Source organism: Solanum pennellii, chromosome 5 (assembly GCF_001406875.1).
Source record: "Solanum pennellii chromosome 5, SPENNV200".
Taxonomy (NCBI): Eukaryota; Viridiplantae; Streptophyta; class Magnoliopsida; order Solanales; family Solanaceae; genus Solanum; species Solanum pennellii.
In genome coordinates, this window is record NC_028641.1 from 38,594,291 (window position 1) to 38,620,097 (window position 25,807).

General features: G+C 38.2%; 1 protein-coding gene and 2 pseudogenes across 1 annotated transcript; 1 reads left to right on the forward strand and 2 right to left on the reverse strand.

The window, feature by feature from the left end:
* Nucleotides 1-2,190, forward strand: part of LOC107019467 — a 12,027-nt pseudogene extending 9,837 nt beyond the window's left edge.
* A 2,086-nt stretch (nt 2,191-4,276) lies between these two features.
* On the reverse strand, nt 4,277-4,881 carry LOC107020225 (annotated as a pseudogene).
* Nucleotides 4,882-23,555: 18,674 nt separating this feature from the next.
* Nucleotides 23,556-23,969, reverse strand: LOC107019470. Its single transcript, XM_015219961.1, has one exon. The coding sequence runs from the start codon at nt 23,967-23,969 to the stop codon at nt 23,556-23,558; it is 414 nt and encodes a 137-aa protein (XP_015075447.1).
* Between the last annotated feature and the right edge of the window lie 1,838 nt (nt 23,970-25,807).

Consider the following 25,807-nt stretch of genomic DNA (forward strand, 5'->3'; position numbering starts at 1 on the left):
GATATAGGCTTCTCGATGTCAAAACTAACAAACTTGTTGTTAGTAGAGATGTCATTTTTTATGAAAAAACAACATGGAATTGGGAGGATAAAAAGATAGAGAAGACTGCTATCATATCTTCAAATCCCAGATTCAGATAATGAAGAACCGCCTCCAAGAGGAACAAAAATGTTGAGTGACATTTATCAAAGATGTAATTTTGCCGGTGTTGAACTAGAAAATTATGAAGAAGCAATAAAGCATGATGTTTTGAAGAAAGCCATGGAAGAAGAAATTCGAACGATCGAAAAAAATAATACTTGGGAGCTTGTGGCTATTCCTAGAGAAAGAGAAGTTGTAAGTCTAAAATGGATTTACAAAATCAAACTCAATCAGGAAGGAGATATTCAAAATCACAAAGCATGGTTGGTTGCTAGAGGCTTCACGCAAAAACCAGGTATTGATTTTTATGAAACTTTCTCTCCAATTGCTCGTCTTGAGACAATTAGAACTGTAATTGATGTTGCTGCACAAAAGAAATGGAAGATATTACAACTTGATGTTAAATCAGCATTTCTGAATGGAAAACTTGATGAAGAGATTTATGTTGAGCAACCTCAAGGATTTTTTGTTCAAGGGGGAGAAGAAAAGGTGTATAGACTAAAAAAAGCACTTAACGGGCTGAAGCAAGATCCAAGAGCCCGGTACGATGAAATTGATACATACTTTCTGAAAAATAATTTTAAGAGAAGTAAAAGTGAAGCCACTTTGCATGTGAAGAAAGAACATGACAGCATTATCATTGTTTTGTCTCTATGTGGATGATTTGCTCTTTACAGGAAATGATGTAAAGATGATGGAAAATTTCAAACAAGATATGATGCAAGCTTATGAAATGAGTGATCTTGGATTGCTAAATTATTTCTTGGGCATGGAAGTTCCTCAAGTGAAAGAAGGAATTTTCATTTCTCAAAAGAAGTATACTAAAAGTATTCTTCAAAAATTCAAAATGATGGATTGCAGGTCTGTGGCCATACCATTAGCACCAAATGAGAAGTTTAGAAAAGATGATGGAGAAAAGAAAGTTAATAACTCACTTTTTAGGAGTTTGATTGGAAGTTTGCTATATCTTACTTCCACAAGGCCAGATATTATGTTTGTTGCTAGTTTATTATCCAGATTCATGCAAGAACCAAGCCAAGTGCATTTTTGAGCTGCAAAGCGTGTTCTACGCTACTAGCAAGGAACAATGGATTATGGGATAATGTACAAATTTGGTGGAAATTTAAACTTAATTGGTTATTCTGATAGTGATTGGGCTGGAAGTATAGATGACATGAAGAGTAATTTTGGTTATGCTTTCTTATTTGGATCAAGCATTTGTTCTAGGTTATCAAAAAAAGCAAAGTGTTGTTGCTCAATCCACTGCCGAAGCAGAATATGTTTCAGCATCCAAGGCTACTTCTCAAGCTATTTGGCTTAGGAGAATATTTGAAGACATTGGTGAAAAACAAAAAAAGGGACTGTTCTGTATTGTGATAACAAATCAGCAATTGGAATTGCCAAGAATCTAGTCAGCCATGAAAGATCAAAGCATATTTCCATCAAGTATCATTTTATCCGAGAAGCACAAGAGAAAGGCGAAACTCAGTTGCATTATTGTCAGACAGGAGAACAACTTGATGATATCTTCACTAAAGCACTTCCTAGAGAAAAATTTTGCAATCTTCGAGAACGCATTGGAGTTATCAAGAAAATGCATTAAGGGGGAGTGTTGGAATTAATGCATCAATGTTTAGTCTTCCAAAATTGTCTCTTAGTTTTTCAAGAAGTCTTTTTAGAATTTTGTAGTACATGTATCTAGTAAATTGTGATACATGTATTTAGTTATTTGTGCAAGGCTTTTTGTTTTCTATTTTGAGTAGTATAAATAGTGATATAGTAGATGATTGTTATCATATCAAGTGGCCTTAAGTAGCCTATAATAAACTTGAGCATTTTCTAAAGATATTATTTTTCCTTTCATATTTCCTACAGAGCATTAGTGATAAGTTTGGGGTTGGTGTCACTGACTCTACTTCTATCCGTCTGAATCCTAATGATGAAGAAACAATATTGGTTGATGGTAGCACTATCCATGCTTCAAATACTTTGGAAGATACCACGGGTACATGCACTTCGTCATTTGGCGCAAATTATGGTGGTTGGTAAAATACGTTATGGTGGGAGCAGAAACTTTATAGTTCTTGGCTGTTCTATGGTAATTATCTTATGCCATTTTTCTCTTTCCTCAATTAAATCTTACAGATTTTAAGCTTCTATATATATCTTTTTTATGATTGTGTTCTAGTAGCCCGTCTAAAAACCACCTATTTTTATGAAAGTATGATTACAGTTAACATAGATCTGATTATCGACCTTAATGTTGTGTCTTGCAGGTGATTGAAATCTGCTATAGGTGTTCATTAACTCTTTTTCTTATTGTGTGCAGGCAGTGTACAAAATATATTTGAGCATCTCTTTTGTTAGCTTAAAAGGAAAGAATTATGTGCTGTACAATTGTGTGCTATTGTGCATGATTGTCATCAAAAATATTTCACTATTGCTAGCAGAGTCACAATTGAAAAGACATCTTTTACATAAGTAAGCAATTTGGAAATTTTGATTCTCTTGATCTTTTCTCTATTGAATTGAATTGTGTTAGGCCAAGTAGGTGTGCAGGTTTAGTCCTCTGTTTTGATTGCTTCCATATAGGCTTTAACATTCTGCTCAACTGCTCAAGATGACGGAGAACTTTCTGCCACTGCATAACGTCTATCTTTGCTGATGTCTTCAAAGGATCTTTATCCTCATTGTGTAAGTAAACTTGAAGTTTCACTCAGAATGATCGGTTGAACAAACATTTATATTGCTGGATCTTTGTTCTATCCGAAAGCATTACACTATCACAGAACCAGCTTGTCAAGTTCCTTCAATCTGTTCAATAGTTTTAAGGTCAAAATTCGCATAGATGAATATATTGATGTTAACTTAGTGCTATTAGTGCCCGTGTTTTGCCAAATACAGTGAGATTTTTGTTAATGCTAACTGAAATGGCACAGATACAGTATCTAAGCCTCACTGTTTGTGTTTGTTTTTGTATGTTTGATCAACTGTACATGTATGTATGTGTTTCATCGCTGAAGTTGGATTAACTGTACGTGTATGTTTGTGTTTTGAAAGAAGAAGTTGGATATATGGGGAAACTGTACCTAAGTAGTGTCAATTTTTCAGTGCCATTTCTTTGTCAACTAAGTTACAATTTTTTGCCTGCAGTGAATGCTCACAAATCCGTGTTGCCTAAAATGGTCAAGAGATTCAGGATTGCAACCAACAATAGTCACAGAAGCTTCCACTTCTAGAAGAAGGGAACAATTTATGATGTTCTAAGCCCTATCGAGTCATACCATATGAATGATCCTTCTGGCACGCGCATTAAGCAGGAGACAGAACTCCAGCAGATGTAGAACTTTGCATTCAAGCTGACAATGCTCTCTTTCCATCTTAACTTAATAGTAATATTCAAATACTTATTTATGTTTTTCAAGTGAAGCAACTTCCTTGTACAATATTTTCAATTAGAAATTTGAAGCATCACTATTATCTGCACCCGGGAACAAAAAGCTAGTCAAGGCACTACCGATGGTGAGGTGTTTGACTCCAGAAAATTGCAAGAGGATGAGGTCATGAAAGCGTTGAAGTATGTATGTAGGCTGATACCTCACAAGTATAAGCCTGTGATAAGGCTAGACATTGTTCTCCGTGAAAGTGAAGAGAGTTGTCTAGTCGTGTAAGGCTCCTTTACTAGCTGTTCTACATAGGTTAACGTACACTGTGTTTGCGTTTTAATGATTTATAGAAGTCTGGAAATGTAGCTTTCATTATATTGTTCATTGAGTTACTAACTATTGAGGCTACAGTCTTTGTTTTGCATCTGAAATATGAGGATTAGGTCTCCCATTTCAACTAATAAATGTTCAACACAATTATTATATTGTTAAATTGAAGCTTCCTCTTTGTTTCTCCTTTGAACACGTATGATAATCTCTCATTTCTAGGTTTCATGTTCTAAAACAAAGATCCATCAAAACGTGGTACATGTAAAATCGCGTCCATACAAAAAGACTTGTTTCAAGCTCAAAGCTACATCAAGCTTGCTTCTCAGGACAAAATTCAATCATGGGACATGGTTTCATTTACCTACACACAGACGTGTTGTAAAACATCATCAGTTTGGCTTGAGAACAACAACATTTCCTCATTGTTGACCCCTGGTGCAAGAGCTATCATCTGCTGGTAACGTCGTGTCATTATTAGAACAGGTCACAGATGGATCATCATTCTTGGTTGGTTTAAATTCTATGGCATCCATATGAGGTCATTTGAAGCTACTAGCTTTTTCTTTTGCTGACCTGAAAACATTTGAAATATAATCAGCATTCCCCTCACCATCTTGTTCTGACCAGTTTTATGACCCAAAGTAGCAGAATTCCATGAGATAGTTCTTCCTATACGATAACTTGAACTTGGTCTTCTTATAGATCCATTTCTTAGATGCTTCTCAAACACAACAGCTAGAGAATGTCTGAGAGTTTTCATTATTTCGTTAGTAATTGAGAATCCACACTCTTTCATTGACCTGACCATGATGATAGAATCCTCTGAATCTGCTGTATGCAAAGTCACTTGACGAGATTTTCCCTCAATTTTTATAGTGAGATTGATGAGGTTGGGCACTGCAGTGTGGGTATGCTGTTGAACATAGAAAATCCCCACAGATGGCTCGTTTGCAATGAACTTTATCATGTCCATCAATGACTCGATTATCTCTACAAAGCCTTCCACTGTGGAAAACACATGCATTTTCTTGATCATGAAATGTTCTCTATCATTGGTAGTGTGAGAAAACAAATTAGACAGAGTTCTCAATAAACTATTCACAAGTTCTAAAATCAGAAATCTCTTTTGTATGTTAACAATGAGAAGAAGTTGGCAGTCAGCATAACATAGTACAACAACATACCCAGTGTAATCCAACAAGAATCGAGGTAAATATATTATATACAAAACCTTGTGCTATGTGTCACAGTATCAGGTAGTCCTTATCATTTTTAAAGGCAACATATTGCTAATGTAATGTCACACATCCAAACCTGCACCATATGAAGTAAGTCTAGTATTTTAAGTGGAGAAAGATAGAGTGGCGGACCCTTCATACCTGAGCTTCGAGGGCTATGGTTGGTCCAAAGTGTCATTTTCAGATGGATTTCCGACCATCAAACATTTACCTGAACATATATTATGTCTCTACAGATGGAAAATTTGAAGTTGATGCGCCCACTGACAAGGCCAATATCTATCACCTACCAATTTTTTTTATTGATCATTCGTGGATAATATTCCTCTTCCTTTAATACAAAGGATAAATTACACCTTTTAAATCTCCGTAATTAATCTACGTGAACATTGCTAAGTCGTTAGTATATGTGAAATAGGAAAGTTACTTCCACATTAATAATTCATATTGAAGAAACCTTACCCCAGAACAAGAACCAGGTTCTTGTAAGTTGCTTTTAAGTAAAGACACAAACACTTATTGAATTAAAAACCTTCCTCACTCAAGGAAGGAAAAACCTCGTTTTATTAATTCAACTATAAGATTTTGTGATTACAACTCAATAATCAAAAAGCCTTATCTCTACTACCTCTCTCAATTGACTCCAATCGATCTCTCCAAAAGGCCAAACCCACCTTTTGTTACAACCCTCACTGAAACTCAACCCTACAAAGAGCCAAACCCACCCTTTGTACAATAAACGTAAATTACAATTAAGAACAAAACAAGAAGATAGTTCTACACGTTAAAAACCTTCTCACTCAAGAACGTTTTAAACTTGGCAAACCTATCGATCTTGAAAACTTCAGTTTGATGAATAATTCTCACTTTTCTCTCTTTGTGAAGTCGTAAGATTCTTCATCAGCATCGTGCTCTTCTTATAGAGTTTCTTTTGCCTTGAATCCTTATCAGATAAGGTAAGGAAGTTATTGTTAAACAAGGATTCCCTTTTAAAGTACAATCCCTATTATATACAACTTTCCTTCCTTAATAATATATTTAAGGTTTTCATTATTTGTATCAACTTATACCTTTTAATATATTATTTTTGGCTTTTACAAATAACTCTATTTTCTTGATTACTTGGCCGACCCATTTTACTCGATCTTGGACTCGAGCTTGGCTTCTTTTGCTGCGTACATTTGCTACTGATTATTTGCACTTCTTGTTTATCATCAAAACATGAATTATCGATTCTATCATATTCCCCCTTTTTGATGAAGACAAACAAATCTATCTGTGTGATGCATGCGCAAATACTCTTCCCACTTTTGACAAATCAAAAAGAGTCCAACAGCGGCTAAACAAAACCAAATATCATCCATAGAAACAATTGAAGCTCAGCCAGTTGAGCATAATAAAATGTTCTGGCAACAAAACGAAGAGTAGCAACACAGAGTTTAAACAACTAAGAGAACCAGGTTCAAAAAAGATGCGTTTTCAATTTGAAGGTTGTCCAGGTTGGTTGAAGCAGAAGCCAGCATATCCAGAACTCTGTCAACTCTTGCATTATTAGCAAGTTGCTGCTGCACCAACTGATCCTTCAACCTGTGAATTTCAGCATTGGAAGTGTGGAGTTCAGCACGTAACTTCTGGTTTTCTGACTCAAGAGTTGCATATTTTTCTTCAGCTACTTGAGTTCCCTGAGCAACTGAGCAACAGGACCAGATGTACGTGGAGAAGCATTTGCAACCTGCACCGACTCCATGGGAATACCACAATCAGCAAGAATGGTTTGAGTGAACATATCTGCACGAGTTAAAATCCTTCCTTCTCCCAATGGTACTTCAAATGCATCAAACACTCTAGTTAACAGATCTCCAAAAGCTAATTGATGAGAACCTAGTTTAGGATCAACAATTCTAGCAAGATGTTTGATAATCAGTGTGGGCCAGTCAATGCGTTCTTTGCACTCAAGAGCATTCATAAGTCCCATGTCTCTTATGGAGGCCATGTGATGTTGGTGACCTCTAGGTAGTATCACCTTATGAACTATTTCAAAAAGAAGCTTATGCAAAGATCGCATAATTCCCTTTAAAACAGTTTGTGCCCTAGAGTTGACTCTACCTTGAGAGAATTTGGCTGGCAAGCTAGAATATTCATCAAAACCCCAATTGTACTCATTAATTCCCACAGATGGTATATGCAAGATTTCCCCAAGTTTCGTTGCATCAAAAACAATGTCAACCCCCTTTACACTAGACGATACCACATCTCCTTCTAGGATTACCAAGTTTGTATAGAAATCTACCACTTCCTGTTCATAAATCAAATTGGGTTCAAGGAATAACTCCTCCCACCCCTGAAACCTTAGTAGTTCACAAACCTGCTTCACTATATCCATTGACAGTATATCAGGGTGAAAAGTTCTACCCCTAAGCACTGTTTTGTTTGGAAGTACTTTTTCTTTCCCACTTTGAGAAATTTATCTGCATTTCTTTTTGCAGATTTTGATTTTGATTGAGGAGTTGCAGAATGTTTACCCTCAGAGACATCATCAGTTTCAGAATCAAGATTCTTTGGAGAAACGGATGAATGAACAGGAGACTTACCCAATCGTCGATGCTTCACACCAGATGTTGCATCATCAGTTGGTTTGACCACATTCGCACTCCTGGTCACTGGCCTGTGTGGACGAACCTGTTTAACTGCAATGTGCTTTCTTGGTCGTCTTGGTTTTTTAGGGTGAAGGGTATTCAAAAGAATATCATCACTGATTGGAGAATGTGGAGATGGTGGTGGATTTTGAGGAGTGGTTTTGTGAGATGGGGAAGAAGGGGGATTATGTGGGACAGTGGTTGTGGGAGTTTCTGGGTTTGGTGATAATGGGGTTTCTTGGACTGGTGGTTGTGGAGATTCTATGATGGGTGGTGGTGGAGATTCTATGATGGGTGGTGGTGGAGATTCGGTGATGGGTGGTGGTGGAGATTCTGCAACTACAGGTGGAGATGCAACTTTTGGTGGTGGAGATGTAGACGGATCTGATTTGGGTGAGGATGTAGATGGTTTGGTTGGGAGTTGGCTTTCTTCCCCTTGATTAAGCATAGTATCAACAACCGTGTTCTCTTCCCCCTGAGAAAATGCACTATCAGACGAGTTTTCGTCATCGGAGTAAGCAACGAGTGGATTAACCATGGTGATGGAGGGGATTTCTTTTTCCTTTTTTCTGAAGAATGAAGATGAAAGAAAGTTGGTTGCTTGTTTAGAGAGAGTGCTTTATTGGGAACGGTTTTGATGTTGTATTCGAGGGGTTTGAGTAATTATGGGGGATTGACATCGAGGAGACTTGTGCTTTGACGGTTGCACCAGCTTTTCAGAGATGTGACATAGGAGAGAGAAGATGAAATTGTTTTTTTTTTGACAGCTAAGTGTAAAGCAGTTATAGAACCAACTTGACTGAACCTGGTTCATATCTCCTTAGAACTTGGTTGGACAGAATTCAATCTAAAAAGATAAGCCCTAACTCAAGTCTATTTTTCTGAAATGACTCTCTTCCTAGTGCCTTGGTGAAAATATCAGCAACTTGATCCTCAGTTTTGCAGAACTCCATTACTATGTTTCCTTTTTCAACATTATCACTAAGAAAGTGATGTCTAACATCTATGTGTTTGGTGCGTTTGTGTTGAACTGGGTTTTTGGCCATGTTCATAGCCCTTGTGTTATCACATAAAATAGGAATACAACCTGTTTCTATACAAAGTCTTTAGGCTGCTGTTTTATCCAAAGAAGTTGGGCACAACATGAAGCAGCTGCAACATACTCAGCCTCTGCAGTAGATAGAGCCACTGAATTTTGTTTTCTAGTTGCCCAAGATATTAAACATGGTCCTAAAAAGTGTGCCATCCCAGAGGTACTTTTTCTATCAACCATATGTCATGCATAATCTGCGTCAGCAAATCCCTTTAGATCAAAAGAGTCACCAGTTGGATACCAGAGAACCAGGTTCATTGTGCCTTTTAAGTATCTCAAGATTCTTTAGACAGCTTTTAGATGTGATTCCTTGGGACAGGACTGAAACCTTGCACATAGACCAACACTGAACACTATATCAGGTCTACTGGCAGTAAGGTATAGGAGTGATCCAATCATACCTCTATATCTAGTGTCATTGACTGGTGAACCTGGTTCATCTTTATCAAGCTTTGTTGTTGTCCCAATGGGTGTGTCATTAGACTTAGCTTCATTCATATCATACTTCTTCAGTAATTCCTTGATGTACTTTTGTTGATGAATTGATGTTCCAACTGGGGTTTGCTTAATTTGGAGTCCCAAAAAGAAGTTTAACTCTCCCATCATACTCATCTCAAACTCACTATTCATTAGTAGAGCAAATTCTACTCCTAGTGAGTCATTGGTTCCTCCAAATATGATATCATCTACATATACTTGAACTATGAACAGATCTTTACCTTGTTTTCGAAGAAACAGTGTATTATCAATTTTTCCTCTTGTATATCCATGAGTGAGAAGGAAAGTGAACAAACGATCATACCATGCTCTAGGTGCTTGTTTTAGCCCATAAAGTGCTTTGTCCAGTTTATATACATGATCAGGATACATGTTATTCTCAAAACCTGGGTGTTGTTTTACATACACCTCTTCTTGTAGGTAACCATTTAAGAAGGCACTTTTGACATCCATTTGGTAGAGTTTGAACTCCATGTGAGCAGCATATGCGACCAATATTCTAATTGCCTCAATTCTTGCTACTGGTGCAAAGGTTTCATCATAGTCTATACGTTCTTCTTGGTTGTATCCCTGTACAACTATCCTAGCTTTGTTGCGCACTATTTGTCCTTGCTCATGGATCTTGTTTCTAAACATCCACCTAGTTCCTATTACCGTCCTGTTTTGAGGTTTTGGAACCAGGTTCCACACTCTGCTTCTTTCAAACTGGTTGAGTTCTTGTTGCATGGCACTAATCCAATCAGAGTCTAGTAGTGCTTCCTTTATATTCTTAGGCTCAATCAGGGACACATAGGCAGAGAATGCACACATGCTACGTAATTTGGATCTTGTAGATATGCCTGAGTTAAGAGGAGTAAGAATGTTTTGCAAAGGGTGAGAGCTTTGATGTTTCCAACTGTGAGTTGGAATACTTACCGACTCTTGAGGTGCAGACGAACCAGTTTCATTAGTAGACTTATCTCCTATTTCAGATGTTTTATCAGAGGGTATAGATTTTTTTCCCATATTTTTGGTTCTGATGGCTTGGAGCAGGTTCCCTCAGTCTGTTCATCCTCTGAATTTCCTTCAACTTCACTGCTATTTTCATTAAAGACAACATTGACACTTTCTTCTACACGGTTTGTTCTCTTATTCAGTACCTTGTAGGCCTTGCTTTGTGACGAGTAGCCCAGAAAAATTCCTTCATCACTCTTGGCATCAAATTTTCCCATATTGTCTTTGTCATTGTTGTGTATAAAGCATACACACCCAAAGGCCCTAAGATGTGCTAAATTCGGTTTTCTTCCTTTTAGCAGCTCATATGGTGTTTTGTTTAACACTGATCTGATCATACATCTATTTATTAGATAGCATCCTGTGTTCACTGCTTCAGCCCAATAGAATTTTGGAAGTTTGCTTGAGATTAACATTGTTCTTGCAATATCTTCCAGTGTTCTATTTTTCCTCTCAACAACACCATTTTGTTGTGGTGTTCTAGGTGCTGAGAAGTTATGCTCAATTCCATTTGTAGTACAAAATTGTAGGAATTGTGAGTTCTCAAACTCCACCCCATGATCAGACCTGATGCTGATTATTTCTTTGTTGAATTTTTTCTGAACCAGCTTTGCAAAGATTTCAAACATAGTGAATGTCTCATCCTTTGTTGCAAGAAAAAATGTCCAAGTGAATCTTGAGTAGTCATCAACTATTACAAACACATATATTTTTCCACCCCTGCTTTGTACACGCATTGGTCCACACAAATCCATGTGAAGCAGTTCTAGTGGCTTGGTAGTACTTACTGTCAACTTTGGTTTGAAGGATGACCTAACCTGTTTTCCTTGAATGCAGGTTCCACATACTTGGTTGTCCCTGAAACTTTTGGTTGGCAGTCCCCTAACCAGGTCTTTAGATATGAGCTTGTTTATAGTTGTCATGCTGATGTGTCCCATTCTTTTGTGCCATAGCATGGAGCAATCAGAGACTGCACTTAGACATTTGAGAGTATCTTCCTTGGAGTCAACAATCTTGGCTTTGTACACATTCTTGTGTCTCTTTCCCAGTAGAACCAGGTTCCCAGTCACTTAGTTTGTTACTCTGCATTCCTTTTCAGTAAAGAGAACATTGTTTCCTTTATCACCTATTTGAGATACGCTCAATAGATTATGTTGTAGGCCATTCACATAATATACGTTCTCAATTGCATGAGTATCCATTGATCCAACCTTTCCAATTCCCTGAATTTCACCACTTTTTCCATTACCAAAGGCAACGTTTCCTCCTTTGATGTTCTTGAGTGAGAGGAAGCTTCTTTTATCTCCAGTCATGTGTCTGGAACATGCACTATCCAAGTACCATTGTTGTTGCTTCCTCTTCGCTGATCCCTGCGATTTAATTTTGGGGGTTAGTTTTTGGTACCCAAATCCACTTTGATTTATGCTTAGGGAATGGATGGATAAGATTTCTTCTGGCCCATCTAGGAAGAGATTTGACTGTAGGAATTTGTTTTTGCTCATTGAGTTTCTCATGATGAGGTTTTCTCAAGGATTTCAAGTTTTTGTTATGAGCAGTTTGTTTTCTTTGACAATCATGACTTTTATGACCTACCAGCCCACAGTGCAATGCATAGACAATCTATGTTGGGATTTTTTACTTGAGAGCTAGTTCTATCAAAACCTATCCCATGTTTCTCAGATGTGCGATTCTTGTGAATGTTGTCAAGCAATATGGAGGACCTGGTCCATCTCATTCCATTTTCAGCTTCAGTTTTAGTCACAAGAAGCTCTTTGGAGAGTGCTTCATTCCTTTTAGTTATCAAGTCTAGGTTTTTACTTAGTTCAGTATTCTTGGATAAAAGATGAAGATTCTGTTTTTCAAGAATCTTGTTTTCTTCTCTTAGTGATGCATAGTCTTCCATTATAGATTCCCTTTTTGAGTCTATGGTTTTATATGCATCAATGAGAGTGTAGAGTAAGGATTCTAGCTCTCTTTTTGAGTATGAGTTTAGATTGTCTTGTATGTGATGAAGACTAACCTTTTCATTCATATCTTCTTCTTCTTTTTCCTCTTCAGAATCTGATCCAGCCATGAGTGCTAGTATGGTTTCTTGTAATCTGCAGGTCTCCTTTTCTTCCTTGGTTTCCACTGCTACAAGAGCAAGAAATTCATAATCATCTTCTTGTTCTAGTGCAAGAAGGGACTTGATTTCTGTCTCATCACCCTCAGAATCTTCATCAGATGAATTACCCATTGCTGCAAAGGCCCTTTTTCATTGAAATATCTGCCTCTTGAGTTGTCATTCTTCTGTTTGAAGGGACAAACTTATGTTTCTTGATGTATTTGCCCTTCTCAAAGTTTTCCTTTTTCTGCTCTAAAGCCCAAAGTGGACAGAATTTGATGAAGTGATCTGGGCTCCCACACTTATGACAAACCTGGTCTTTTTCAGATGGTTTTTGAGAAGTTTTCTTTTGAAAGGCCTGTCCTCTCTTTAGCATTTTGGTGAACCTTTTGGTTATGAGGGCAATATTTTCATCTTCAAAATCATCTGATGTAGTAGCCTTTAGAACCAGGTTCCTTTCCTTCCTTTTTCCTCCAATTTCCTTTTCTTGGTTTTTCTTGAGTTCGTATGTGATGAGATTACCAATCAACTCATCCATGGCCAGTGAGTCTAGGTCGCGGGCTTCAGTGATAGCCTCGACTTTGCTTTCCCAAGTTTCAGGAAGGACACTCAAGAGTTTCCTTACTGCCTTTCCATTAGAACTATCTCTCCCAAGGAGTACATCTCATTGATGATGGAGGTGAACCTGGTGTGCATGTCTTGAATAGTCTCCCCTTCTGCCATCCTGAACAGCTCATATTGCCTGTTCAAGTTATCAATTTTGGACTTCTTGACTTGCGTTGTTCCTTCATGAGCGGTTTGTAGTGTTTCCCATATGGCTTTGGCATCTTGAAAAGACGAGATTCGATTGTATTTGTCTGGTCCTATGCCACAGATCAAAAATTTCTTGGCTTTGGCATTGTTTTGGATTGCAAGCTTGTCTTCAGCATTCCATTCTTTTCTTTCCTTTGGGATTTTGGTGATTCCATCAGTTGCAGTTTTCATAGGTATGGTTGGTCCATCTAGAATTACTCCCCATAGATCAGGGTTTTCGCCAATAAGATGGTCCATCATACGATTTTTCCACCATCCATAATATTTGCCATTGAACAGTGGTGGTCGTGTTTGTGAAGCTCCCTCTTGTGGGGTAGGTGGTGCTGCCATTGAGTCTTTTCAAGGTGTGAATCTTTTAACGAAAAGACCTGCTCTGATACCATTTGAAGAAACCTTACCCCAGAACACGAACCAGGTTCGTGTAAGTTGCTTTTAAGTAAAGACAGAGTAAAGACACAAACACTTACTGAATTAAAAACCTTCCTCACTCAAGGAAGGAAAAACCTCGTTTTATTAATTCAACTATAAGATTTTGTGATTACAACTCAATAATCAAAAAGCCTTATCTCTACTACCTCTCTCGATTGACTCCAATCGATCTCTCCAAAATGCCAAACCCACCTTTTGTTACAACCCTCACTGAAACTCAACCCTACAAAGAGCCAAGCCCACCCTTTGTACAATAAACCGTAAATTACAATTAAGAACAAAACAAGAAGATAGTTCTACACGTTAAAAACCTTCTCACTCAAGAACGTTTTAAACTTGGCAAACCTATCGATCTTGAAAACTTCAGTTTGATGAATAATTCTCACTTTTCTCTATTTGTGAAGTCGTAAGATTCTTCATCAGCATCGTGCTCTTCTTATAGAGTTTCTTTTGCCTTGAATTCTTATCAGATAAGGTAAGGAAGTTATTGTTAAACAAGGATTCCCTTTTAAAGTACAATCCTTATTATATACAATTTTCCTTCCTTAATAATATATTTAAGGTTTTCCTTATTTGTATCAACTTATACCTTTTAATGTATTATTTTTGGCTTTGACAAATAACTCTATTTTCTTGATTACTTGGCCGACCCATTTTACTCGATCTTGAACTCGAGCTTGGCTTCTTTTGCTGCGTACATTTGCTACTGATTATTTGCACTTCTTGTCTATCATCAAAACATGAATTATCGATTCTATCACATATTTATCTCAAGTGTCAGTTTCTTAACTTCGTAAGAAAATATTCAGAAGACGTGAAGTTACTTTTGTATTGTGATAAATTTGTCATTAAAGTAATATTTATGTTTCATTACATTGATTATACGTGAGTTTCTTACATTCTTTTGATGGATGAAGTGTAAATGATTTTCGTATTTAAGGAGTATCATTCGGGAGCTAAATACAGAGAAGAAAAGTCAAGTCCTTTCTTTTATTTACCATCTCCCTCAATAAATTTTTTTATTGGCTTGAATAATCCTTCTTCTAATTGTGGATTTCTGGGCAATTGTTTTTGTGCAACTTCAAACTTTCAGCCATGAGTGCACGTGTTTGAAAGTAACTGTGGAGCCTTGGAGAGAGAACATGATAGAAACCAATGTTTTACTGATAAAAAGCAACAAAAAATACAAAGAGAGACACAAGTATCTTGTATCTCGTAAAACAGTAAAAAAATACAAAGAGAAACAAGTATCTTGTATATCTTAGAATAACCTTTTCTGCATTTAAACATATACTAGACAATTTGTCCATGCTTCGCGCGGTCTTAGTAATTGTATTAAGCTTGCGAATAATTCTTTGCTAATATATGTACATTAAAAACAATGAAGAAAAAAGTTATTTAAAAAAAATTTTCAACATGAATTAGATTATTTATTATTATCACATAAATCAAGAACTTTTAATGAATGAATTTTTCATGAGATAATAAGTCTTTCATTGTTTAATTAACATTATCAGGAAAATGAAGAACAAAAATAAGAATACAAAGGCATTTCCTAAGGGAAAGAACACATTTTAGTTATCATATATAAGCGGTGTAAATCAAATTACATAATTATCAAAGAGAAAATTTATATCTATGTTAAAAATATAAATAATATGTAAACTTATAAATAGTACATTTAGGTAGTAAAAATTTATATAGCATATCAAAACATGAATTCTTAAAATTGAGTGTCATAATTATTTTTTGAACAATAAATATATCTACTATATATGTATATGTTTAATATAACTGGAGTCATCATAAGCCTATTTTGCGCACTTCATAAGACTCATGATAGTTGAGGTCCTATTTACATTTAACAATTTTTAAATTGCAAGATGAGCAAAATTATCTCTAAGGGATAATCAGCCTTTAAAAAAAATTAACGAAAAGAAGCAAAGAATTATTCTACGTAGCATAAGACGAAGCCTGGTTGACAAAATATTTCGTGCTATCATTATTTGGAAAAGATCCGCAGCCCAAGAATAATGATGTAGATAGCCTAAGCTAAGCTTTAATGGTTGTTTCCACAATTTAAATGCATAACCGATAGGTAGAGAAAATTTTACCATTGCTCAAAATCTCCAAATCTTAAATAACAATTGTGCAACGTTCATATGTAAGTTATTTCTCCGGCATGTGGTTTTTATATTGAAATGAGAGATGTAGGAGAAAGAAGAGGAAGTTGATTGACCGCAAATGTAATATTTTCATCAAAGACCTACAGTAGAATTAAGATTGATTGATTAGAAGCATATCCTATTATGACAAACTCAGCATTCTAAGAAATTTATAATCAGGGGCATAAACTTTCTGAGGGCATTCATAATGGTGTCATAAAATAATCACAAGACCATTTACACTGCTAGATACCGAGTTAAATTTTTCAGCTCTTTGGCCTCAACTATTGCAAATACATAACCACAAAGCCATTCATGCTTTTAAAAATCATAAATAGTTTCCAATATGCATGAACAAAATCTCATAGCCAAATTAAATATCAAAATTTACAAATACAAAATATCACATTAAGATTCAGAATAATATAAAACTAACAATAATGGAAAAGGATAAAGAATAAAAAAAAGCTTGCTGACTCGAGAAAATTTAACATATTATAGTATCCCTCGAAGTAAGTTCTCTCAAATCATGACAAGTTGTTGGCATGCTGTGATATATTTACTCTAGTAATCCTAATTTATCTTCGTCCCTCATTACCATAATACCAAGATACAAAATTAACAAAACAAAAAAGCAAAAAATATATACCTCAACCACAAATAAATCAACGGAGTTCGAATAGTGAAAGTTATAGTCTATAGGCCCTTGTTCTACACAAAATCCATATAAATCCTCTTTGATCAAGCTATATTTATTTTTAACTTCGAAATTTCAACCTGTAACTCATTACCAGAAATTTCTAAATGCACAATAACTAAATAAAGTATACAAATATAGAAGTTTCAAGAGTGACATCTGCAGCCTTCATTCTCCATATTTCATTATCCATATCTTTGATACAAACAAATAATCAGAACACAAGAGGAAGTGGCAAATTATTCAACCCTATAGCAGTTAAAATGTGTAATGTCATTAAAATAATAATTAAAGAAATTAAAAGGATCGTAATTGTTGAAACAGAAAAAATTTGATCATAGAAAGTGATTGGTTAAACCTGAAAAGAGGAACTCTGCGTGAAAATTAGCCCATAACTGACTCGATATGTTTAACAAATCATTTGAGCAAATAGTAAAAAATCTGAAACAATTAACAAAACAATTGCAACAACACCTACCTAATGGAAATCAACGAATTGCAACACAAAGATAGCCCTAAATTCAAAGTAGGAGTCTTTTATGGTGATGATGGGGTATATAAGAAGAGACTCTTAGAGTTTGTTCTGCATGGGACATGAATATGTTTATTAAATCTGTAGTTCGTTCAGTAGTATGAAGGAGTAAGTGGGAAAAAAATATTTGATGGCTTCATGGGACACGAAATTGGAGAAGAACGTTAACATTGTGATACAAGAACTCAAAAAAAATAAAAGAACTTTTCATGTAAAATTTAATTATGTAGAGACACATATTAGAAGGTAAGTACAAATACATAAAGATATACCTAGTGTGTGGCAGTCTTTGGACGACGTTAAGCAATGCTTCGAAGTCAGCCATGGGAAGGAAGGAAGAGTATAAAAGGTGGTGGGCAGAAATAAGGAGTTGAAGCCATTAAAAGATTTAGTTGTAGAAGATAAACCGGTGGTGATTATATTTACTATGGCAGCCATTGGGAATAAACACGACCTCTGTGAAGAGTCCAGTTATGAAGGGGATGGGACTCTTGAGTGTGGCGTTTATTGGGTGAAAGGGAAGGGAAGGGTAGTTTTGTCATTATTTAAGTAAAAAAAGAATTCCTGATTTGTGAATGCGCCACGTCACCGAGTTGAAGGTTTTCTTATATATATATATATATATATATATATATATATATATATATGNATATCATATATATATATATATATATGATTATGTACACCTAGCGATTCATCCATTTGTTTGTGTATTACAACTTTAAATTACATTGATATTTAATAAGTTAGGCCTATAGAAACACAAACAAGACTGTCCTTATTGTGTGCAATTGTAAGCTACAGATCCAATTGTCCTTACATTATATGTGATTCATGTTCATATAGTTCCCATATTGTCCTTTGTAAGTTTCGTTTGACCATTCATTATGTGAGTAATGACCTTCAATGTATGTTTTTGTAGCTTATGCGTCATTTTTTGGATTGACTATGTTGTTAACAACGTGACATGCGGTTATGTTCAGCGGCCTTTCCCGTCATATAATTTTTGAAATCTACAATTAACAGTATATGTTAATAAACATCGCTCTCTTGTCTTTCTACAAGTCTTGGATATACATTCTGGAAGATTTCTGTGTAAACAATATTTTTATTGTGTGTATGGTCTTTAATAACAGATGGTATTAAATAATAGTATTAAATAATATTAGTATTTACTGTGTACTAATCCTAGTCCTATTAGGATTAGTAATCCTTAATCCTAGTCCTATTAGGATTAGTACTCCTTCCTATATCTCCTATATATATCTCCCATGTATTCCCTTATTAGGTTAACACTTCAATACAATCAATATTCCTTCATGGTATCAAGAGCCAGAAAACCTAGATCTTCTTTTCTCTAGGTTTTTTCTCTCTTTAGGGCACCGATCGTTCCCTCTCTTCTCTTGGGCGGCGGCAGCCATGACAACCGAGGTGGATCCTCTCGATTCACTTCCTTCTGGCGTTAAACTCCTTCTCAGGCATCTTCATGCCCTGATTCCCGAAAAATTATCAGACATAAATTACCCTACATGGAAAATCACCGTTCTTACAGCCCTTGAGGCCAATTACCTTCTCAAATACGTCGATGGAAGCACAGAACCGCCGCCGGCAGTCATCACCGCCACGGACAAATCAGAAAAAACCAATCCGGCCCATGCCGCCTGGAAAGCCGTGGATGGCCAGATCCGATCATGTTTGATTGCGGTCATCTCTCCCACGGTTCAGAAACACGTCCGATCCTACACAACTGCTTCAGCCCTGTGGACGGCCCTCGCAACACGCTATGCATCAATTTCCCACTCTCATATTTTTCAATTGCGTGATCGTCTCCACACAATTACCAAAGGCACGAAAACTATGGCGGAGTATTTAGACGAGGTCTCCACCATCATCACAGCCCTCGACACCGTGAACGAAATCATTCCCGAAAAAGATCTCGTCATGTGCGTCGTTCGGGGGCTCCCATCAGCTTACTCCTCCATTAAACAGGCGGTTCGCATCAGTCCAACGCCCGTTGACCTGGCTACTCTCTCCTCGTGGCTAAAAAGTGAAGAAATCAACGTGGATCTGGAGAGCAAACTTCTTCTCCGAGAAGCCGCTGTTATGGAGCCGGCCACCGCCCTCACCGCAAGCCAGAACTATCGCGGGGGGCGTGGTGGCGGCCGGCAGGGGAGCCGCGGCGGCTACGGCAGAAACAGCGGAGGCCGCGGGCGCGGCGGTCGGCAGGGCAGTCGTCCGCCGTACGACGGTCAGCAGCACGGCAGCAACAACAGCCTGCACTCCTTCGGCAGCGGCGGGCAGTCATCTTCCAGCGGCGGGCAGGGCACTTACGAGCGGGATCGTCCAACTTGTCAAATCTGTCAGAAAACAGGACACACCGCTGTTCGTTGCTGGTTTCGGTATGAGGAGAGCCGAAATAGTGATAACCGTGCCAATTATGCATCTCAAGCCGGCCCTTCCTCTGAATGGCTGTTGGATACTGGGGCCAACATGCACGTTACTTCTGATCTATCCAAGCTTAACGCTCCAAATCCATATCATGGCTCCAATGGTATTACTGTTGGCAACGGTGAGTCCCTTAATATTTCTCACACTGGCACGGGTACCATTAAAACCCCCACCGCTATCTTTCACCTAGGTAACCTTACCCACGTCCCTTCTATTAAATCCAATCTCCTTTCAGTTCACCAATTCACAAAAGACAATAATTGCTCACTCTTGTTCACCTCTAATGATTTTCAGATCCTAGACAATACTACCAAGAGGGTGATTTTTCAGGGCCCCTGTGAGCATGGTCTGTACGTTCTTCCTGGCACAAGTTCGTCTGCCCACCCAGTTTCAGAAAGCGTTCCTGTGGCTCCGGTGGCTCTTTCGGCTGATGGCCACAGTCTGTTGTGGCACAGTCGTCTGGGTCACCCGTCTACTCAAATAATAAATTCTTTAATGTCTCAATTAGGTTTTTCTTCCATTCATGTAAACAATTGTGACTCCTGTTCAATTGCTAAATCTCATAAATTACCTTTTACTTTATCTGAGAAGCGTACAACTGCACCTTTTCAACTTATTCATTCTGACCTATGGGGTCCTACTGCTGTTCCTTCATTTGCTGGTTTTCGCTATTATATTTGTTTTGTGGATGATTTTACAAAATACACTTGGTTGTACCCACTAAAACACAAATCACAGGCATACACCACCTTTGTCACTTTTGAAAAAATGGTCAAAACACAATTCAATTCTCATGTTAAACTTTTTCGAAGTGACAATGGAAAGGAATATGTCAATAACATCTTTGGCCAGTTTCTGCAATCCCTGGGAATTATACATCAAACCTCCTGTCCATACACTCCCGAACAGAATGGGGTGGCTGAGCGTAAGCATCGCCATCTCATTGAAACGGTGGTTACTCTTCTACATCAATCTCATCTCCCTGTCTCCTTTTGGGTAGAAGCTCTAGCCACCGCAAACTACCTCATTAACAGAATGCCCAGTCACACTCTCTCCAACAAATCACCCTATCAACTCCTTTACCAAGAACTTCCCAATTATACCAACCTCCGCGTCTTTGGGTGTCTTGCCTACCCTTGGCTACGCCCTCATATTACTCACAAATTACAACCCCGATCCCGTCCTTGTATTTTTTTGGGCTATCATCCTACCTCCAAGGGTTATCGCTGTCTTGACCCACAAACTCATAAAGTCTACATATCTCGTCATGTCAAATTTGTCGAAAATGAGTTTCCCTACGAGTCTATTTCCTCCTCCACAAATACATCATTCATTGGCGTCCTTCCCCTTTTTCCAACATACTCACAGGGTCCCTCACCACCTTCCCCCACACCTCCACCCACTACCCAACCACCCCTCATCACCCCTTCGACCGTCACCCACAATACACCCGCAACCACCACCCACACTCACAACCAACCCGAACCACCCCATACCCACAACATCTCCAGCCCGATCCGTTTTGGGTCCTTCCCGGCCACCCCCGAATCACCACCGCCCGTGCCACCCCCCAATACTCATCCCATGTTAACCCGTGGCAAAGCCGGTATCTTTAAACCCAAAACCTTTCAGGCTACCATACTACCAAATACACCCCTTCCCGATAGTGAACCAACAACCTACTCTGTTGCCTCAAAAAATGCTTATTGGCGTCATGCTATGGATGACGAGTTTAAGGCTTTGACTGATCAGAAAACTTGGGTTCTTGTACCTAAGCCCCATGGGCGGCACCCAGTGGGCTGTAAATGGGTGTACAAAATTAAACACAATGCAGATGGCAGTATTTCCAGGTACAAGGCTCGTTTGGTTGCTAAAGGCTACAATCAGGAGTATGGGCTTGATTACTCCGAGACATTCAGTCCTGTTATTCGGCAGGAAACCATTCGCCTGGTACTGTCACTCGCCGTGCGCAACAATTGGCTCATCAATCAGTTGGATGTTTCCAATGCTTTTCTTCATGGCATGCTTGATGAAACTATCTACATGACGCAACCACCGGGCTATGTTGATCCCCGCTTCCCTCAACATGTTTGCAAACTCCAGAAGTCTCTGTATGGGCTCAAGCAAGCCCCCCGTGCTTGGTACACACGTCTGAAAACGTTCCTCCAGGGACTCGGCTTCACGTGTTGCGTACACGACACGAGTCTGTTTACTCGACATTCAGCACACGGTACAGTCATTCTTCTTGTCTATGTAGATGATATCATTATTACAGGCTCTACTGCAGCTCTCATTCAGGATGTCACTCGAGCTATGCATACTACCTTCAAAATGAAGGACCTTGGCCCGTTACATTATTTTCTGGGAATGGAGGTTTCTCGGACAGGCAGCGGCTTGTTTCTTCATCAGTCAAAATATGCTCGAGATCTGTTGCAGAAAGCTGGACTGGAAAAATGCACCAGTCAACCAACACCGATGGCAGTCTCTTCGTCTACGAATGGAGCCGACACCCCCTTTGCCGATATCACCCACTTCCGCAGCCTCATTGGGGCTCTACAGTATCTGGCCATTACCCGTCCTGACATCCAGTTTGCTGTCAACCGAGTTGCTCAGCGCATGCATCAACCAAGTGAACATGATTACCATTGTCTAAAACGCATTCTCAGGTACATTTTTGGCACTCTTGGTCGTGGTTTACTCATTCGACCCGGGGACTTGGAGCTTCGGGGTTTCTCAGATTCAGATTGGGCGAATGATAAAAATGACAGAAAATCTACATCGGGGTTTCTCGTTTTTTTGGGGCCGAACCTGATCTCCTGGTGTACAAAAAAACAACCCAAGGTCTCTCGGTCCTCGACTGAAGCTGAATACCGCGCCCTTGCTCTTCTTGCTGCTGAGACCATGTGGGTCACATATATTCTTCGCGAACTCCGCGCCACTCACACTGTTCCTGCTCTCTATTGTGACAACAAATCAACCATCTGTGTGGCCAAGAATTCCGTCCTACACACCAGAATGAAGCATGTTGATACCGATTGTCTCTTTGTTCGCGATGAAGTTCAGGCCGGCACCATGACTGTGCAGTATGTACCCACTGAAGAACAACCGGCTGATATTCTCACCAAGCCTCTCCCGAGCCGACAGCACGATTACCTCAGTTCCAAGCTTCCGTTCGCTTCCGCTCAGCTCAGCTTGAGGGGGGATAATAACAGATAGTATTAAATAAATAGTATTAAATAATATTAGTATTTACTGTGTACTAATCCAAGTCCTATTAGGATTAGTACTCCTTAATCCTAGTCCTATTAGGATTAGTACTCCTTCCTATATCTCCTATATATATCTCCCATGTATTCCCTTATTAGGTTAACACTTCAATACAATCAATATTCCTTCAGTCTTCACTGTCCTCATCTGCATTGAATATTTTCAATCCTTCTCTTGTTGTTACAAGTGATGCTGCGACATATAATTGTCCATGCGTGAATACCTGTTTTGGAAGATACACTCTAACTCTTTGAAGAGTTTGTCCTTGAATTTTTTGTTGATTGTCATGGCATAGCAGGTTGCTAAAGGAAGTTGCCGTCTATTAAGCTTGTATGGCCATTTTGAATCATTTGGAGACATGATAATTTTTGGTATTGTGACTATTGTGCCGATGTTCTTACCAGATATGATGTTTGCATTTACAGACCATTTTCCATGATGTGTGATCATTAATCTTGTAACGTTTCATAGTCCTTGTGTTTGATTGAGATTTCTAAGAAGCATAGCCAGACTTCCTACTTTTAAGTGTATGTCATGGTTAGGGATGCCTGAGAATCGTAAGTTATTAAGGAATTCAGTGGGGTACAATATATCTTCCTCATTAGTGTTCACACTTGCTTTGCACACATTGTCAGAGCGGTAATAGGTTCTTCCTTCCCCTGATATAATTTTCATTATTTTTTCATTTAGATCATGAACTATTTCATTTTTTAGTGTGTGTATGGCTCTTTCTTTCAAGTATGTCGGATCTTTGTACTTCTGTAATAGGGATGGATATACTGCATCTACAATTGATTCCACTTGGTTGTGTGATGGTGCAATGGATATATATCAGGCAGGAGCTTAATGAGTTCCATCTTTTTATCATCATAAACTGATCCATCTCCAATCTGCAATAACCATCTATCAAAAGTTGCAATTCTTTCAGCTTCAGAACCCATCACTCTGCCACAAGTAAGTCGCATATTTTCCTTCAGTTCATAAATTGAAAAGTAGGGCCACATGTGCGAACTGTTTAGTGATGCATCAACAATATCAGCTCTTGTTCCTTTTGGAATTACCGGCATAATTTGTCTGAAATCACCACCACACATGATTTTTAGTGACCCAAAAGGCTTGTCACAACTATTTTCAAACCTATCTCGAAGAATGTCCTTCAAGCTCTTGTCTAAGGCTTCAAAACAATATTTGTTTGCCATTGGAGCTTCATCCCTAATTATCAAACATTTTTTCTTTAGTAGTTCCGCTAATTGGCTTCATTGTTTTATGTAACATGTCGACTCGGGTGTTACATAAAGTGGAATATGGAACCGCGAATGAGTAGTCCTACCGTTCGGCAACAATAAAGCTGCTATCCCTGAAGTGGCGACTGGTAGAACAATTTTTGATTCTGATATGATTTTTGAAATAATTGTATTCCATAGAAATGTCTTGCATGTACACCATGTCCGTGTATAAAAAATAATCTGCCTTCTTCATTATGAACGGATGATATTTTGCCTCATATCCCGATAATTGAGAACTATTTAATAGTGTAAATGATTTGTCGTGCATTTTTTTTGAGTTTCCATTGTCATAGTCTAGGTCTTCATTAATCGTGCGATTTTCCACATTCCGCTTTAATGTATTATCTGGCAATGGCATCACTTCTATGTCTCGTACTTCCCTATTTTATGCGCATGTTCTCAATTTCTAACAGGGAATACACTTCTACTTGTCTGTCAGTTAGTTGCAAATCTTTCAAATGTAATCGCTTTCTCTGATCAATGTGATATCTTCTGATAATATTTTGTAGTTATTCTCCCAAAGCTTGCGTGAATCTGAAACTTGGCAGTGAATAAGAATAGTCACAAATAGATTGCGCGGTTTATTTCCACTTGCCCATTGGGCAGCCTCTGACAAGCAGTCATTCCACTGATGATATAAAGTTTTGATGATTTAACAAACTTATCGATCTAAGAAGGAACCAGATCCTTGTTATTGGAACTGCTGACAGTGAGATGAATGATAAACTCAGTATGATGTATATTTGTGTGCTATCATCAAAAGGGGGGGAAATGTTATATTCTAGGTGTTTTGATGATCCTCACAAATGTGGGGACCTGGTCCCTGTCAGAGTGATCTCGGCCAGATACAAATAGGGTACAACCGTATAAACTGTCATGTTAGGTGGTAGGTGAAAAGAGCAACATCCTACACCAATAAGAAGAGCAGACAAGTTTGTATGTTTCAGTATCTCACAAATGCAGGGACCTGGTCCCTGACAGAGTTCTCTCCATCTGATACATAATGGTGTACAGCTGTAGAGTTGTCCTGTCAGCGGTAGGTGAGGCGCCAGTGTACTGAATCAATCAGAATGGATGAAGTTGTTTGTCCAATGGTTAATAACTCTTTATAGTTGATTCTTTCAACATGACAAACAATATATTAAGTTCATTCAAGAAGAGAGAGAGAGCAGCGAGTCTTTGTCAAGAACTCAAGCATCAAAGAACGCAGCAAGGGACCTGGTCCCGAAAAGTCTGAGCACGAGAAAAGGATGAAAAGACAGATGTCAAAAGCTGCCAACTCTAAGGGGTTGGTGCACAAGTTTTCACGACAGCAGGCTCTCAACCAATAGCCTCATCCAAAGGGTTTGTGTCCATTTGAATATAGTCCCTTCTCCAACAACACAAACATAAGTTTTGGCAAACAAAAGTTTTGAATTTTAAAAATCTAAAAGTTCAAAAAGCGAAGGTCATCTTCAAGAAGGATCATCCTAAGAGCAATAGGGACCTGATAGAGTTGAAAGCTACTTAGTTATCTTAGGAATATTTCTTCCATGCTTACATTGTAAATCTGTTCCTAATCTATAAAGGATTCAGATTCTTTGGCTTGTTGAAAAGTCTAAGTTAGTTGAGTCAAACTAATTTAGTGAGCCACTTGTGTGTTGCTTAGTATAACTCCTAAGTCATCCGGAGCATGGTGATTTAATAGGCAACCTGTGTGTTGCTTAGTTGAATCCTAAGTTGTCTAGTGGTGATAGCTTAGTGGGCAGAGT